The 18,016-nt window shown below is 47.9% G+C and overlaps 1 protein-coding gene across 3 annotated transcripts in view; it reads left to right on the top strand.

Annotated features, from left to right (window-relative positions):
• Window positions 1-18,016, top strand: part of TG (thyroglobulin) — a 273,445-nt gene that overhangs the window by 33,655 nt on the left and 221,774 nt on the right. For all 3 annotated transcript variants that reach the window (XM_031669772.1, XM_031669774.1, XM_031669773.1), the window contains exons 16-20: window positions 644-844; window positions 5,918-6,130; window positions 7,488-7,642; window positions 12,123-12,279; window positions 13,791-14,012. In XM_031669772.1, coding sequence (XP_031525632.1) covers window positions 644-844; window positions 5,918-6,130; window positions 7,488-7,642; window positions 12,123-12,279; window positions 13,791-14,012 — 948 coding nt within the window. The remainder of the gene's footprint in view (window positions 1-643; window positions 845-5,917; window positions 6,131-7,487; window positions 7,643-12,122; window positions 12,280-13,790; window positions 14,013-18,016) is intronic.

The following is an 18,016-nucleotide window of genomic DNA, read 5'->3' on the forward strand; positions in this document are numbered from 1 at the left end:
CTGCCGAAACACCACGAATGCTCCCATTGTCCTCGGGGCCATGCTCGAGCTCCCTGGCGTGACTCGAGGGCCCTACACGTCTTGTTCTGGTGTGTCTTCTTCGGCTTCTCGTTCTTCTCCACCAGTTGTGCTTCAGGGTGCAGCTGTGATAAATTCTGGTCAGACTTTTGAAAAATGAAGACACTTTCTTCCACCTGGGCCTTCAGGCGTTCTGGCTGTGCCACCTGCAATATGTCCGTCTATCCCCTCCCCACCCCTTACTTGACAAATTTTTGCTCAGACCACACATCTGTCCCTCCAGGAAGCCTCTGCTGGCCTCTGTCTTCCTCCATAGGCTCCTACACTGCACTATTGTTGCCTTTATTTCACAGAACTGTACCTGCTCACGTACTTGTTAACTCTCCTTTAAGACTCTAAGCTACTTGAGGGCAGGAAGTGGAGGGGAGACAGTACAGGGCTGAGCCAGGCCTAGTCTTTGCCTTGTTGTCATTCAACCTCCTGGTGGGGAGGCAGCCCCAGACCCCTGGAAGACCCTGCAGGCAGGTGGGCTGAGGGTGGCCATGGGTGGTGGGGAGGGTGATTGGGCATCTGAGCAGGGAGTGGTCACCGGGTCCCCAGCTCATCTGGCTTGTCTCTGTGTCAGGCCCAAGCCTCTGCAATGTGCTCAAGAGTGGAGTCCTCTCCAGGAGAGTTGGCTCAGGCTATGTCCCAGCCTGCAGGGAAGAGGATGGGGGCTTTTCCCCAGTGCAATGCGACCAGGCCCAGGGCAGCTGCTGGTGTGTCACGGACAGTGGAGAAGAGGTGCCTGAGACGCGCGTGGCCGGGAGCCAGCCCGCCTGTGAGAGTAAGTCATGACCCCCTGGGGGAAAGACAAGGCCTGCGTATCTGTTCTTTGATCCAGACTGAGTGAAGTTCTAGAGAAGCTGGGAAGGCGGGGGTGGGAGGGGAGACAGGAAGTGCAGGAGGGATGGAGTTGTGGTTGAGTCCCTTCGTGTGAAAACCTACATCTACTTCCTGAAGACGCTTCTTCTGGGAACTGAAGTCAGAAAGAGCCTGGGCAGGGAACTTCTGGAACTGGCACCTCAAGAAGCTTGGGGGCTGTCCTGCCCAGGAGTTTTGGGTCTTATTCTCTGTGTCCTCAGATGGGGAGAAGGACCGTGGTTGCAGGATCTCAGTGTCATGGTTCCATCCTCACTGGGGCCCTTCAGGAATTTGTGGAGGTGTTGACTTGTTTATTTTTATTTCTAGTTTAAAAAATTTAGTGAATGTCAAATATTGAAATATATATCCCATCAATATATAGAATGTTGAACTATATTGTTAAATATTAAAATATATTGTTATCAGTTTTTAACCTTTTATTTCTCCAATCTGCTCAAGTCACAGGACATTACAGTCATTTTTAAATTTATGTGAGCAAGTGGGTTAGACTATCTGTGAATTTCTTTTCAGGGCAGGAAATAGAGACATTGCAAAATACTTATTACAAATTGGGGTGGTGGGTATGGCAGAGTTGCAAAATACTGTGCTAAATGATTCTGAGTTTGCCGCAGTTGCCTTTCTTTTGATGTTCTTATTCTTTCTTTATTTTTATTTTCTAATCTCTAAGCAACATTTTGGAACTGCAGGGAAATTTAATTAGGTCTAGTGATGCTTCTGGTTGGTAGTTGTAAAGAGATGGGAGGAGCCTCAGGAGCAGGGGTGGGAGGGAAGAGTGTCTCCACTCTCTTTGCGGGGGCTGCTTTCCAGTTTTGTCCGTACTCCCTCCTGCCCTGAACCTGTGCTGTGCCCAAGGCTCTTACCACACACCGTTTCCCCCAAGTCCTGTTTTGCTCCCCTCTGCATGGGGCCCTGCTTCGTCCACATCTTTGTGACTCTCAGCTGCTATTACCATGCAGGATACACAGTAGGTGCTCTGTAGATAAATATGAGTGCAACTGCCCGCCCTGTGCTTCTGAAATAAGGAGAGAAGTGAAGGATCCACCTTAAGTCAGACAAAATCAACATTCAACTTCCAGGTCTAGGAGTGGTCTGCACTGAGACCCAGGACACAGACCGGTGTGGTCTCCTCCAGGAACACATCTGGAGCACAGTTCCTTTAGTGCTTAGGAAGACTCTATGTGGCTTGGCCATGTGGGACTCCATGATATAGCTCCTGTGTACAGATCACCTGTTCAAAGGTGCTTTTCACATCCCTTATCCCATTTTTTGCCGTCCAGCAATGCAGGTAAATAGATAGAGGTCTCCTATCTCCCCATTTTTCAGATGGCAGAGCTGAGGCTCAGAGAGGTTCATGAACATGTCCAAAGTCACACAGTTAGTAAGTGGAGCAGCCAGGATTTAACCCGGAGTCCTGCTGATGAAACCCTGTGCTTTACAGCTGTAAGGGCTTCAGAAGAAGACAGGAGGAAGGCTCCAGAAGGTCATTTAGTGACTTTCTTGAATGAAGAAAGAAAAAAGATAAGTATGTCCAAACGAAGAGCTTTGGCCTCCTCTTCTTATAAGGGAGCAGTTCTTCATTGGCTGAGTTGTTTGTAAGACTGGGGAGCTAACATTTGTAAAGGCTTCATCGTGGGTTTGGTAGGTGCTCACCTACTCTTCTGACCCCACTGGCCTTTGGGATTGGGCTGGAAGTCTAGAAAGATTCCTAATTCTTGCCGGGCATGGCAGGCCACTTCTGCCCCATGTAGGTGCAGATGGGATGGGCGGTGGTGGGACAGCCAGCATTGGTCTCTTCCAATTCTACAGCAGGGCAAGGGAGTTTGGGCAAAGCTGAGCGATTTAATATAGTCGGTAATTTGGGACATTGCCCAATTAAAGGGACCAGGTTCCTGGTCATGTGATCAGGAACCAAGAAACACCATTCATTTAAACACAGGAGAGTGAAATAGTCCTGGGGTCCTGGAGTTGAGGCCAGAGGCTGACCATGCTCAGTGCACCGGGAGGATGGTGTTAATATGAGACGCCCAAACCTCTTCCTGCTGACTCACTGCAGACCGTGAAGGAGAGGCAGGGGGCAGATAGTCAGGCTTGAATGGCAGCTCCACCACTCACTTGCCAGGTGACCTTGGGCTGGTCCCCTAATCTCTCTGGATGTCAGTGGCCAGGAGAATAGTAGCTATTTGAGTCATTATTAGCACTGATTAAGACAATCTCTGTAAACTGTTGAGCACTGGAATTACTAATACACTTAATAAGTACATATTATTACTATTTTTGCTGGTATTACTTAGGGGCTGGACTTGCACAGATACCAAGTTGCCCCTCTCTGTATCCAATGTCATATTCATGGAAAATCCTGCCTCCGGTGGGCATTAGCCTGGTAGCTCAGAGCACAACACTTGCTGGTGTTGGGCTTTGGGTGGCAAAGTTAAGCTCTCTAGGCTTCAGGGGCCTCATCTGCAGGACAGGCTGATAACAGTCCAGCCCCACAGAATTGCTGTGAAGATGGAGTCAATGCCTGGGAGGCCCTTGGGCAGTCCTGGCATACCGAAGACAGGCAGTGCTCGCAAGCTCTTGTAAGATGGCAGGTGGGAGCGAGCAGGTCTGGCTTCTAGTCCAATCACCAACCCATGTCCCCAGGTGAGCCACTTAACTCCCTTGAGCCTCTGTTTTCCTCATCTCTAAAACAGCAATAAGGGCTCCCAGTGGTATAATTTTGGAAGGATTTCATGAAATTAAAGATGTGAAGTGTACTCTCTGAGGCTGGGCCCACTGTGGGTATTCAGTTAATTTTGGTTTCTGTACTTCTTCCTTCTCTCCTTAGCCACTCTTCCCTGGCTGTGGGGGCCAGCTGGGTTGTTCCACAACCAGGGAGTCTCTTCATTTCAGTGACGTGGGGAATAAGGCTGTGGGAAAACAGGTCTGCTGGGGAGGGTAGGAGCCCTGGTAAGAGAAGCGTCAGTGTCCTAGGTGACGTTTGTGACCCCAGGAGGAAAACCCCTTTCTAGTCAAATCAGATCGCTCACTGGCCCACTACCAAAAGACAAGGGAGAGTAAAAAAATTGAAAACAGAAAAACCACAGGTGCAGACCATTCCTGTGGGATAAGAGGGGAAACCTGTATTCACTGAGATGGGAAGGATGCTTACACACTCATTGACACCCCACCTCTTACCTATGTACACACATGCATCTAGCACACTGGTAGAGGATGTGGATTCTGGGGCAAAGATAATGGGGTTCAAATCCTGATTTTTCTGTTTACTAGCTGTCTGACCACAGAAGAGGCATTCAGCCTCTGTGTACCTCAGAATTGGCGTTCGTATAGGGATAATGGGACCTATCCCATAGGGTTGTGGGGAACATTATATGAACTGATATTAGTAGAGCTCTTAATGGTGCACCTGCCACGTACTACACATCCCGTAGTAGTTTTTAAGTAAATACTCCTACTAGGAGGTAGGCATTATTGCCATCTTCATCATTTAATGGGCGAGGAAACGGTCACAGAGGCACTAATTAATTTGCTCTAGGGCCCTGAACTAGCGAATATTAGAGCCAGGATTCACAGTCTGCAGGCTGGTCCAGAGCTCACAGGTAAACTGTTGCCATCCCACTTACACTCGGGACTTGGTAAAAGACAACTCAGGAAGCCCGCTGCAAATCGCAGTGCAAAATCTTGGCCAGGGACCATTGCCCTTTTCACAAAAAAGCCCAGGTTTGGTTCCGGAGGTCAAAATAGGTCATTCTTCCTCTTTGAAGCCCCTGAATACCCTCATATTCCTTACAGACTGCAGATTTTAACGCATATACTGGTCAAAAGACTCTGCCTGAGTCTGATAATGAACGAAATACCTAATTGCTGTGAAATTGTCACACTGAGTGTTTTGCTCTTTAATTTACTCATTTTCCCATTTACTTAACTCATTGAGCTGTGTCTCGGGCGGCTGTGTGCCTCGGCCTGGGTGAGCAGAGGAGAGGTGCCCTCTTTTTCCCTGTGGACTCAACCCATGGGGTGACCAGCGTGCCACTGATTAGAGGTTCTAACAATTGACAAAAGGAAGGTCTGTACCTGGTGGCCTGGGAATTCAAAAGAAAGAAGACCTAAGTCTGCCTGGGAGAACCACGACAGTGTTAGAAAACGGAGTTGATATTTGAGGGTCAAAAAGGAATCTTCCAGACAGGAGCAGGCAGAAGGAAGGCTTGGAGGTGTGTTCAGGGAGTAATAGATATTTCTGGAGGCATTGGGGAGCTGGAGGAGATGAGAGGGAAGAGGAAGACAGGCTCACCTGCACACGAGGGAGTTGAGAGCTGATATTGGGCTCTGGCATAATTTCTCTGCCAGCAGCGGGGACTGGGTGGGACGTGGGAGCAGAAAGGCAGGAGGTGAGGCCTAAATGCAGAAATCTGGCAAAGAGTGTTTGCTGGTAGTTCAGGCAGAAGATGAAGGATGTCTAAATGAGGATGCTGTGGTGGGAACGAAGAGATGTGGAGCAGGTGTGAACCGTGACCAAGACAGAGGAGATGAACCCTGCAGGAAGGCCACCGGGTTGCTGGCTTGGGATGGCTGGGTGGCTGGTGGTACTGCTCCTTGTGCCTGGGGCACTGAGGCAGGGGCAGCAGATACTAAGTTCAGGCCTGGACGGTGAGCTTTGAGGTGGAGAGACCAGGTGGTAACTAATTGGCTTTAGAGATGAGAAGAAGCTCAAGAATGCCTGAGCTGGACATGAAGCTACATGAGGCATTCATGCTTAAGTGTCTGTTAAGACTGAGAGCAGATGGGCTCATTCAAGTAGAAGGCAGGACAGAGAGGAAGGGGAGCAGGCCCAGGCCAGGCCCTGAGAGCTTGACAGGTCCAGGGAAGGGGAGAGGAGGAGGGCCCAGTGTGAGTGAGAAGACGACGCCCACAAACAGGCATGCTCAGTCCTCCCGAGGCTGGGCAGGTGCCCACCATGGCTCCACTTTCCTTCTCCCAGGCCCGCAGTGTCCGCTGCCGTTCAACACACTGGAGGTGGTTGGTGGAACAATCCTGTGTGAGACAGCCTCTGGCCCCACAGGGGCTGCCATCCAGCAGTGCCAATTGCTGTGCCGCCAGGGCTCCCGGAGCGTGTTTCCAACGGGGCCATTGATATGTAGCCTGGAGAGCAGACGCTGGGAGTCACAGCTGCCTCAGCCCCGGGCCTGCCAACGTGAGTGGCCTCAGGGCGTCTATCCTGCACCCTGCTCCCTCTCAGGGCTAGGGCTGGGACTGAGATGTGGAGGCGTGGTTGCTCCATTTTCCCACCCGAATATAGCATGTTCATGGTAAGCCAGGTGGCACCAAGAGGTGAGAGAGAGTCCCATGGAGCATTTGCTTCTAGAAGGAGCAGATGTCCTTCACAGACCGACCCCTGGAATTAGGCTTTCTTTGTGCCTTCTCTGGAACCATCTGCTCCTTGAGAGAATTGGCATCCTTCCAACTTTCTTGGGATGTCCTGGATTCAGGAAAAATACTGGGCAGGTCAGTGCTCCAACAGCTGTATAGGTGGCTGACATGCTCAGAGCTGCTCTCCCAGCCTCTAGTGACCCTGCGCCATCAGCCTCTCCCCAAGACCACCTGGACTTCCAGGGCTAATGCCTGGCTTAGCAGGGGGCCCTGGACTCTGCTCCAAGTAGGGCATCATCCTGATTGCTGGAACCTGTGTAAGTTTCGGCCCTCTTTCCCAGTGCTCTGACCAGAGCTCCTTTTGCCTTGTCACACACTGAACCCACTCTGGGACCTGGCACTTGGTCCACCCAGTGCAGTGGGAAGGGAATCTGGGAGGGAGACCAAGATCCTGGGACTGTCAACCCTAATGTTCTCCAGAATTCTTAACATGAGGTCTTAACATGAGGGAATCTGGGAGGGAGACCAAGATCCTGGGATTGTCACAAGGCTCTGGGTGGATGCCAGAGTGTCAAGGAGAACATTTGTTGCAAAGCACTCTGGGCTATAGAGGGTGCCTATCCAGAAAATTCAAAATGTGATTTGGATAAATAATGGCCTGTCACTTTGGCTATGCTGAAATCGAGACCAGGATGGTCACAATTGACCCTAGAGCAAAGGACTTTGGGGAAAAGAGGCACAAACCTTGAGCTCCTGAAGTTGAATGCAGGCCACTGTGCATGATTGTTCAGGCTGTGCACTGAACAGCCTTAGAGAATGCCATTCACTCCCATCAACTATGATGTCTGTTCTTAACCTGAAAAACCATATAGAGTGGCCCTGTCTGTATGCAAGATGGCATGGAAGATTTTCCAAGGAGAATGTCCAGGACCCCAAAATGTAAAGCACCCTGGTTTGGAGGATGAGGCAGGACTGAGCTTTCTGTGAGGATGCTCAGTAATTTCAGAGACAAGATGTTATGCTGGAAAGTACTTAGACTCAGAATGACAATGCGAATGGCAGTGCTTGTGTGTTTCCAGCTAAATGAGGAAGGGTTATTTTTGCAGGGGAAAACCTAAATAAAGAAAATAACTCCTTAGGCCTGTTGCCTCTGTCTGCTGACCTCTGGTGCTTGCCTGCAGGGCCCCAGCTGTGGCAGACCATCCAGACCCAAGGGCACTTTCAGCTCCAGCTCCCGCCGGGCAAGATGTGCAGTGCTGACTATGCGGGTTTGCTGCAGGCTTTTCAGGTTTTCATATTGGATGAGCTGACTGCCCGCGGCTTCTGCCAGATCCAGGTACGTGCCTGGCCTTCCCCACAGTGAGGGCTTGGACTGAACTCAGGGTTACCGCGTCAGAAAACCTGAGGGTTCACATTAACCTGAGGGTTTGAGTTCAACCCTCACTATTTTATCAATGTACAAACTGATACCCAGAAATGGGAAGTAGTGTGGCCAAGGTTAATTACATAGCAGCAGAGGCAGAATCCATACCCATCTCATCATTGGCCATTCTTTCTACATAAAGATGTCAAACATTTACTGAGCACTTAATATGGGCATCCTGTGGTATAAATTAGCTAATGCAATCCTCATAGGGACTTTATTATTATTGCTATTGTGCATATGAGGAAAATGAAGACCAGAGAGCTGGAAGACTTGTTCCAGAGTCATACAACCAGGAGAAGGTAGGGCCAGGCTGGCTGACTTGATCACAGAGCTGTGATCATCGTGTAGCACCTCCACCACCCATAGAGAAAGAGCTTGGGAACATGGGGCAGGAAGGCTAAAACCTCACAGTGTACTCTGCGCACCACAGTGTTAGATGTGTTTCTTAACAAACCCGAGAGGAGGCAGTATGGATCCTCCCCAGAAGAAGAGAATATTGGATGCCACCTGGAAAGGCATCCCACCGTATAAAATATAATTTTTCAGCTGTGTAACATATGAGGGCTTTGGTTATTTGAAGTCACAAGTGTTTAAAGAAGGAGTCTTTAAAGGTTGCTCAGTTAAATAAATCATTTTTTCTGCTCAAAGTTTGTTCAATCATCAGAGCAACTCATTTTTGGGACCTCATGTTAAGAATTTTGGAGAACATTAGGGTTGAGCATCATATAAATTATTTAAAAAATAAAAAAGAATTTTGGAGAACACACTTTTTACAAAACAATACACAGAGATTACTGTTGTTAAAACAAACAGAGGCATGAATAGGCTTTGTCCTTTTATTCAAGGAAATACACTCACAACAGTGTCAGTGATGCCTATTAATTATTGGGTGCCGTATTTGTGGTGCCATGCTAGAAGCTCTACATTCTTTGCCTGTAATCATCACAGCACCCTGCTTGGTGGGTATCAGTAGCCTTCAATTTACAAGTGAATTAACTAAACATAAGGTGAGTTAGTTGTCCAAGATTTATCATCCCTTAATAAGTCCCGGTCTATCTAGACCAAATTTATTGATTCGTTTATTCATTCATTCATTGACTCATTCCTACATTTAACAGATATTTGAATGCCTATTACAGGCTAGGCATATATTTAGGCACTGAAGGTAAATAAAGCCAATACTAGTTAAAGTGGTTAGGACAGATTTTAATCAGGAATATATTATTGCAGTGGAGAAAAGAGTTCATCATGAACTGAACTCAACCTCAGTTTGTGCAGAGGTGACTGGGCATTTTAAAAGGAGAATGAGGGAATGGGGGTGGTAAACAGGGGGTTCGGTAGCATCAGGAAAGCGAAAGATTTAAAAAAAAGCAGGAAAGGGAGTTAGTCCATGTAAAACCCATCTGGGTTTGCTAACTGGTACTATTGCAGCCTCCCACAGAGGCTGGAGACAGGGGCCCCATCTTCAAGTGTTTGCTGGAATTAACAGTGAATTCTCTTGGCAGTCTTAAGTTTTCTAGACAGGCACTTTAAGAGAGGCTAGGGTCTTCCCAGGGGTCTGGCCTTGAGCTGTTAGAAACAATGTTAGTGCTTGTTCAAGTCTTTTGAGATCAAGGCTGAGGTCTAGTAAGAGGGCTCAGAGGAGCCTGGCTAGAGTTTGGTTCATGACAGAGTCTTCAGGATACAGCAGTGAACGAGATCACCTCTTTGTTCTTTGGGGAGATGGCACTAAACAAGTACCTGTCAGGTAAGAGTGACAGCTAAGAGGGGAAATAAGGCAGGCTGAGCCTTGCTTGAGAGGGAAGATGGTGAGATGAGAGGGGTTTTACATAGAAAGGTCAGGGAACGGCCTCCAAGAGGTGCTATTGGAAGGGACGGGAGTGAGGTAAGGCTGAGGGCCTGTGAGTTCTGGGGGAGAGGAACCCCTGCAGAGGAAATAGAAGGTCAGAGTTTCTGTGATGGGTACATACTTAGTGTGAGCCATAAAATTGAGGGAACCAGTATGGGTGAGCAGAGCAAAAGAGGGAACTGCAAATTGGGGTGTGCATGCTGAAAATGGCTCAAGGCCTTGTTGGCTGTGGCTAAGGTGGTGAGTTTTATTCTGCATGTGATGGGACATCACTGAAGTTGAGAAAGTGACAGGATGATTGGAGTTTTACAGTTTTCTTCAGCTACTGTATAGAGGGTAGACTTTGAGGGGTTCAAGGTGGGAGCAGGGGTCCTCACTGAAGCCTGGGGCCAGGCAGCAGTACAGAACATGAGAAGCAGCAGGAATCTTGACATATTGGGACCACAGAGCCCACAGGACTGGGTAGTAGGTGATGCATCATGGGAAGATGGAGGTGTTGAAGATGACTAAGTTTTGGATGCAGGGAATGACTGAAGACATGTGTTTTCAACACGGGGAAATTAAATCCCATGCAGAAAGGAGTAAAATGTTCTGTAATTCAGGGGATTGGAGAGCTGAGGACCATGCTGAAGACAGAGATAAGGTCAGGAGGAAGTCGGGCAGGGGACCTAGTCCTAATGGCTTCCTAAACAAGGTGTCAGGATATGACCATGAGACAGAGAGCTTCTAAGGTCAGAGCTTCTAAGAAGGCAGTCGTATTCTTCAGAAGGAGGAGATGATACATAGACTTTCAAGTCAGATAGATCTGGCTCCAAACCTTGGCTCCAGCACTCCTACCAGTGTGACCTGGGCCTTTCCCAGGCTTAGCAAGTCTCAGTCAATCATCTGTGAAATGGGGTTAGGAAAACCCACCTTGGAGGGTCAGGTTAAGTGAGATAACATACAGATCCAAAGCTCTTTCTCTTTACCCTCCATTGAGAGCTAAGGAGGTTGTTAGTGGAGTTTTGAATCCCGACTGTACCACCTACTGGCTGTGGGATCTTAGGCAGTTTCTCAGTCTCTCAGAGGCAAATTCTCCATCTGGAATGTGGGGTAATAAGAGTCCCAACTCCATAGACTTGTTTTGGAGATTAAACTAGCTAATATGTTTAAAACACTTCACACAGGGCCTGATGAATAAAACATGTTCAAAAATCGTGCCACAGTGTCTTCTGAGAATACTTCTGGGAATAAGCCCCTGGCACACAGCAGGCTCTCATTAAATGACAACTATATGAACACCCCACATCCATGTTTTTACCTTCACCAGGGGTGTGGCACTGGGTATGACACGTAGTAAGGTCTGGGTGCCATGGCCGTTGGGAGGGATGGCATGCTGACATTCAGGCTTTGCATGCATTGGGCCCCCGGGGCCAGCTTTCAGGGCACTGTCTGCATTCTGAAGAAGGTAGGTGAGGCCTTTTGTGGTGAAGACTGAGGGCCAGGGCCACATCAACTCTGAATTACTCATTGGTGACAGAGTTCACTTTCCTTCTAGAACCCTCCATTCCCTCTCTAGGCACCCAAGTTTTGATAAACTGACTTCCCTTTGGGCTTTATATAAACTTTCTTGGAATTTACGTTTTGCCATCTTCTGAATTCTTATGTCCCCCCGAAATTCATATCCAAACCATAATCCCCAACATGATAGTATTAGAGGATTTTGTGTTAGGTCATGAGGGTGCAGCCCTCATGAATGGGGTTAGTGTCCTTATAAAAGAGACCCCAGAGAGATCCTTGCCCCTTCCACCATGTGAGAACACAGTGAGAAGACAGACATTTATGAAGAAACCTTCACCACATATGACTGGCATCTTGATCTTGGACTTCTCAGCTTCCAGAAGTATGAGAAATAAAGTTCTGTTGTAGACACCCAGTCTGTGGTATTTCATTATAGTCATCCAAATGCACTAAGATACCCTTTGAAAGAGGCTGATATGAAGAGGGAGAGAAGTAGCTTGTGTTCAACCCTGGACCAAAGCCTGGCACTGTCATTGGGCTAACAGGTCTCTCAACCGTCCGTCTTTCTCCCCAACCTTGAGGAGCCTGCAGTACATCACTCACAGACATTCAGGGGGCACAACTCACCCACACTTAGGCTGGGAGGAGAGACCAGGCTGCGTAGTCAACATTGAGGAGCTGGTGGATGCTGTAGGGGTTCAGAGGTGTCCCACTGAATGTATGTATGGTGAAGACATTTGCAGAGTTGGCTAAAGTTGTTTCACCAGTGAAATATGGTGACTGGGCTTTGGATGCATGGAGTCCTGCTCTTCCTCCACTTATACCTCTGTACACCATGTGACTAGGGCAAGTTATTTAACTTCTCTGAATCTTGTTTTCCTCAGGTGTGGAAAAGGGGGTCACATTCGTTGACCCCCTGAAGTAGGGTTGGAGAAGGATTGAAGGAAGTAACATAAGCCAAGTTCTGGTTCCTGGTGTGGACCCAACAAAACTAGCTTTCTACTCTGTGTTCTTGAGCTGAAAGTGTCTGTCTTCTTGTAGGTGAAGACTTTTGGCACCCCAGTTTCCATTCCTGTCTGCGACAACTCCTCTGTGCAGGTGGGATGTCTGACCAGGGAGTATTTAGGAGTGAATGTTACATGGAAATCACGGCTTGAGGACATCCCAGTGGCCTCTCTTCCTGACTTACATGACATTGGTATGTTTTTCTGTGGTGGTACCTAGAATAAGCTATGCAGCCTCTCTGAGTCTCAGTTTTCTCTTCTGCCAAATGGAGCTAGTGAAGAAGCCCATGATGTCTTCCTGTGAAGATTATAGGGAGAGCTAATTATTTAAAAATATATAGTAATCGATAGAGTTCTTGCCAATCATACACTAGAGTTAAATAATGTCAACAAAGAGCCTGGTTCTGTGTCATGAACATCTTCTAATATTTCTCTTGATTTTCTGCATGCAGAGAGGTGAAACAGAATGTGTGAAGGGGACAGCAGTGTGGGCTGGGGAAGTCTTTATTGGTTTTTAACTTATGTCTCGTCCACTTTCAATTGTAAAGCATTTCAGACCACTTATACCATTTAAAACAGGGCAGTGATGATATGGATGAGTCAACAGAGGAGAGAGAGAAGAAGAATGGATTTTATGATAGCTACTGTGGGCATGTGCCGTGTTCAGCTCTGAGCTTTCTGGTAGGGTAGGAAAGAGCCCGTACATTTATGGCAAGAGAATGAGAGGCAACTCCATTTTCTCTTCCACCATCTGGCGGCCAAACATCCGGGGGGGGATTGGCTGGAGTTTGCCCTCTGTTCTATGAGGAAGAACTTCTGGAAAATGTTGCCAGGAAGGAGACTGCATCTCTATCATTCGCTAGTTCTCAGGATCATAATCCTCTAAATAATAATTCAGAAGCATTATGAATTCTCTGGGAGCCCCAGCACTGTGAATTAGGGGCCCCCTTCTATCTTTCTCCAAAGGGAGCCTGGATAATATGGGTATGTTGGGAGCTGCTAAAGCATGAGATGTTTATTGCTTGTTTCAATCTTGAGGCAGCGAGATTGGAGGCCATGGGCTGGCTCTACAGTAGCCTGTTACAGACAGAATGTTTGCTGTGTGCAGGGATCTGCCCCAGCTCCTGGCATGGTGTTTGCCTGCTTTCTTCCTAGGAACTACTTACCATTTGACAGCTGGAGCCCTCTCAGTGTTTAGCTAAACACTGAGGCAGAAGGCCCCGTTGCCTCTTCAAGTCCTTGCTTTCTTTTTGAGTGGCCACTTCACACGCATTCTCTCCTAGGACCCTCACCTAGTGCAAAGAGAGCCATTCCCAAGCCATTTTTCAGATGGGAAAACTGAGGCTCAGTGATGTTCAGTGCCTCATTAAGGGTTGAGGCAGATGAGTATCTGGATCTTGCACCTTAGACTAGTGACTGAAGATGTGATCTCCTATGCCAATGTAGGTTGCATTGGTGCCGCAGAAATGGCAGGAGCCAGGAGATCTGGACTGGAGTCCCTACTTGTGCTTCTGACTCCTGGGTGACCTTGAGTCAGTCCATCCCCTTCTCTGGGCCTCAGTTCCTCCCTCTATAAAATGAGACACCACATGATGCCTATGTCTCATTTCAGCCTGGATATTCTAGGCGTCTCTGCCCCCTAGATCCTCCCTGGCCCTTACAGAGAACAGTGGGGGTGACCTCTACCTTATCCTGTGTCTTACAGAGAGAGCCTTGGTGGGCAAGGATCTCCTTGGGCGCTTCACAGATCTGATCCAGAGTGGCTCATTCCAGCTTCATCTGGATTCCAAGACATTCCCAGCAGACACCACCATCCGCTTCCTCCAAGGGGACCACTTTGGCACCTCTCCCAGGACATGGTTTGGGTGCTTGGAAGGATTCTACCAAGTCTTGACAAGTGAGGCCAGTCAGGACGGACTGGGATGTGGTAGGTCCACTCTCTCTCTGGACGTCTCCTGTGGAGCCGTGTAAGGCTTTGGGAAAGGCCACCTCAGCACTGGAGAGAGGCTACTCTGGACATCCAGGGCTGAGAATCATTCATGTAGTTAATGGATGGGCATTCATCAGCCCAGGGCTTTAAAACTCAGGGAAAGTGGTTCCTGATGGAGGTTCACTTGTATTGCTCTTGCTTTGCCTGTAAGTAGTTTGGGGGCCATTCCTAACGGGAATGCGATGCAGATTCCTTTAATGGAAGTTGTATTAATTTCCTGTTGCTACCATAGTAAATGATCAAAAATTTTGTGGCAGAAAACAATACAGATGTATTATCTTACAGTTCTATAGGTTTGAATTACAATGCAGGCATCACTGGGCTAAAACCCAGCTATTGGCAGGGCCCGCACCCCTCCTGGAGGCCCCTGGGGAAATCTGTTTCCTCACCTTTTCCACTTTCTTGAGGTTGTCCACATTTCTTGGCTGGTGGCTTCCAAAAAAACCAACAATGTTTTTGCTTTCTGACCCCTCTTCCCTGGTCACATCTCCTCTGACTCTCTTTTACCTCCAAGGACCTTAGAACTACACACAGCTGCATGATTCAGGATATTCCCCTTATTCTGAGGTCAGCCAATTAGTGACCTTAATTCCATCTGCACCGGTAATTTCCCTCCTTTGCCATGTAACCTAACATATTCACAGACTCTGAGGACTGGGACATGGATATCTTTGGGGGGACCTTTGTCATGTCTACCACCGAAGATTCAAAGGTCTCCTGATGAAAAGCCTTCCTCCTGTGTGGGGTGAGATAGAAAGACATTTTTATGGAGCTAGAGATAGAGAAGATGTTTCTCAGTTATTTTTTTTTTCAATTATTTGTATTGGTCGCAACACAAAAGTCAAATGACCTTTCCTTTTCTGAAATCTATGCCAAATTGTAAACTCCACATTGGATTTAAGATACAGCTAAATCCTAACACAGAAAACAGAAAGACAACCACTTCCCACTAGCATTTATGGAGAATTCAGCAGTTCAAATTCACCTGCACAAACATTTAACTCTTACAGTAACCCCTGGTGGCAGGTCCTTTCCTCATTTGACAAAGAAGCTGGGGTTCAGATTAAATGAGATTGGACATCTGTCATGCCTGGAGTGGGGCTGACACAGAGGAGGGACTCTAGCTCACCTAACTGGTTAACAGAGGGTGAGTAAGCCCAGGTCCTCTGGGACCAGAGCCTGTGATCTTTCTTTCCATTCTGTCAGAGCTGCCCAAACCAAGGGGACGAGAAATAGAAGCAGGAGTGGATGGTGACACTCCAGGGTGGGTGAAACAGGGTTGTGAAGAGGGAGAGTCACATAGAAAGCACCTGCCCCCATGTTGACAGACTATCGTGAAAAGCCCTTGGCTTCAACGCCTGATGCTGAACTAGCAGGGGTGAACATGTGTGTGTGGTGTGTGTATGAGTGTGTGAGTGTGTATGTGTGTTGGTGTATGCATGTATATGTGTGTGAGCACATGTACATACATGTGCATGCATGTATATGTGTATGGTGTATGTATACGTGTATGATGTACATATGTATGTGTGTGAGTGTGTTTGTGTTTTTGTCTGTATGAATGTGTATGATGTGTCTATGTGTGTATGTTGTGTGTGTGCATGTTGGGAGCAGGGGCTGCAGGAGCCTGCTTTCATAGCTGCCCCAGGTGATGTACCACGGGGGTCTGGAAGCAGCCTCAGGAGGTTTCTTGGCCTCAGGGGTGCCCTCTGCAGCCAGAGATAGAGGTAAAGGGAAGGCAGAGAACCTGCGTTGACTCTGTGTCTTCAAGGAAGTTCTACCCCTCTGGGTGTCTTCCTTTCCATCCCCCACAACACACAGGTAAAATAAAGGGGCTGGCCTAGAAACCTGGTCCCAAGATTCCTTCTAGGAAGCTCAAATATCAGTTCCTGTCAACAAGGAGATTTGAGGGGCCGCTCAGCTCAACTTTGCCTGAAGGGGAAAGAGTAGGGCCTGGGAATCAGCAACTGGCATCAGGGCACGGGGCTTCCTAGGGCCCCTATGGGAGTCACAGGATGGGGCGCAGGGAAGAGACTGCATGGGAGACCTTGCCCAGGACACGCTTGGACTGGAACAGGACTCAGCAAACCTTTCCTACAAAGGGCCAGATGGCGATGTTTCAAGCATTGGGGGCCATACCGTCTCTGTCTCAGTGACTCAACTCAGCCATTGTGGGGAGAAGCGTATGGCTGTGTTCCAATAAAACTTTATTTACCAAAATAGAAGGTGAGCCGAATTTGGCTCATGGGCTGTGGTTTGCCAGTCCTGCTCTAGATAAACCTACACTCATCTTCCAGCTGCTGCAGCCTTTAACTGACTCCAAAGGACTTGTCAATCACACCACACGGCCCCATCCCCTTACTCCTAAGGGTTGGAAAGATCCAGAATGGAAGTCTCATAAGCAGTACCAAAAGCTCTGAATTTTCTTCAGCATCAGTTCTAGTACCTGTCCCTTACCGAGTTTTTGATATGTGTGTGGCCTTACTAGCATTTTACCGTCCAGAGACTCAGGTGTTATTAATTCTGTCTTATGCACGAGGAACCGATGGGCCTATAGTGCTACACAGCGTTAGGAAACTGCTCTGTGAAGTCAGGTGGACTCGAGTTCAAGTCCTGACTCCAACACTTTCTCATTGTGGATCCTGGAGAAAGTCCATTGTTCTCACTAGGCATCTTCTGAAAAATAGGGATAATAATACCTATTGCATGGGGTAATACCTATTGTTGTTTAGATAGCATGAAATAATGCAGAGCACAGCACTTAGTAAACTCCTGGCAAATGGTTTGTTGTGAAAATTGGCAGTGCTGAGATCTAAATCCAGCTCTGTCTGCCTCCAAGTTTTTTGTTCTGTCTTCTGCCTCACACATCTCCCTTCTCAACAAGGAGGTTCTTGGTGAAATCACACCGTCTCATTCTTATATCTATTCTTATTGGCACTTTTCCCTCAAAAACACAGCTGTGATGTTACAAGGCAGAGCACTGTCCTGTGGCAATAAAGCAGATTTCTCTGTGTCATCCTGGGGGAGGGCTAATAGGATGGCCCCTTCGGAGGGCAGTGACTCAGAGGGCTGGTAGGAAAGTCCATCCCTCGTGACTCATGTAGGCACAGCAGCCTTGTTCCAGGGAATTGGCGATGGCCAGGGAGCAGAGACTGTGTTTGCGTCCCTGATGGAGTCACTTTTGTTCACCCTCTTGCCTCAAGCCAGCTATATGGCTTCTCCTTGAAATTACCTGCTGGCAACCTTCATAGCAGATTAGTTTATGAAGGAGAATAACTGATAAATTATCTATATTTTTTCATATTCTATTCTGGATGATATTAACTTTCACTCATTCACTATAATTTCTTCTAATAGAGCTGGTTCCCTATGGATTTTTTTCCTGAACCAATTATGCCTGCCTGCCTGCCTTCCTTTCTCCCTTCGTTCCTTCCCTCTCTCCCTCCCTCCCTCTCTCCCTCGCTCCTTCCTTCTTTCCCTCCCTCCTTCTCTCCTTCCTTCCTTCCTTCCTTCCTTCCTTCCTTCCTTCCTTCCTCCCTTACTTCCTTTTTTTCTTCTTTCCTGTCATTCATCCAAACTTTCAAAATATTATATGCCATGTTACACACTCAGGGAGAGGCAAAAAACAAAGCTCCACTCTCAAGGCAGTCACAGCCTGGTTGGGGAGAGGTCAGTGAGTATTCAGCTGGTCATCCTGTGAAGAAGCCTGTTACATCCCAGCCAGGGTGGTCAGGGAAGGTGTGCTGGGGTAGGAAATGCTGGCGGAAGTCTTGAAAGGTGAGGAATCGTTGCTCAGGCAAGAGCAGACAGAAGGTAGTGCGTGTTTGTACACGTGTGTGCGTGTGTGTGTGTGTGTGTACCTGTGCTGAGGGTGCTAAAGTGAGGAAGAACATTCCAGAAAGATTGGTATAAATGCAGGGAGTCGAGAAGTTGCAGACTCT

This window comes from Papio anubis, chromosome 8 (genome assembly GCF_008728515.1).
Source record: "Papio anubis isolate 15944 chromosome 8, Panubis1.0, whole genome shotgun sequence".
Lineage (NCBI taxonomy): Eukaryota > Metazoa > Chordata > Mammalia > Primates > Cercopithecidae > Papio > Papio anubis.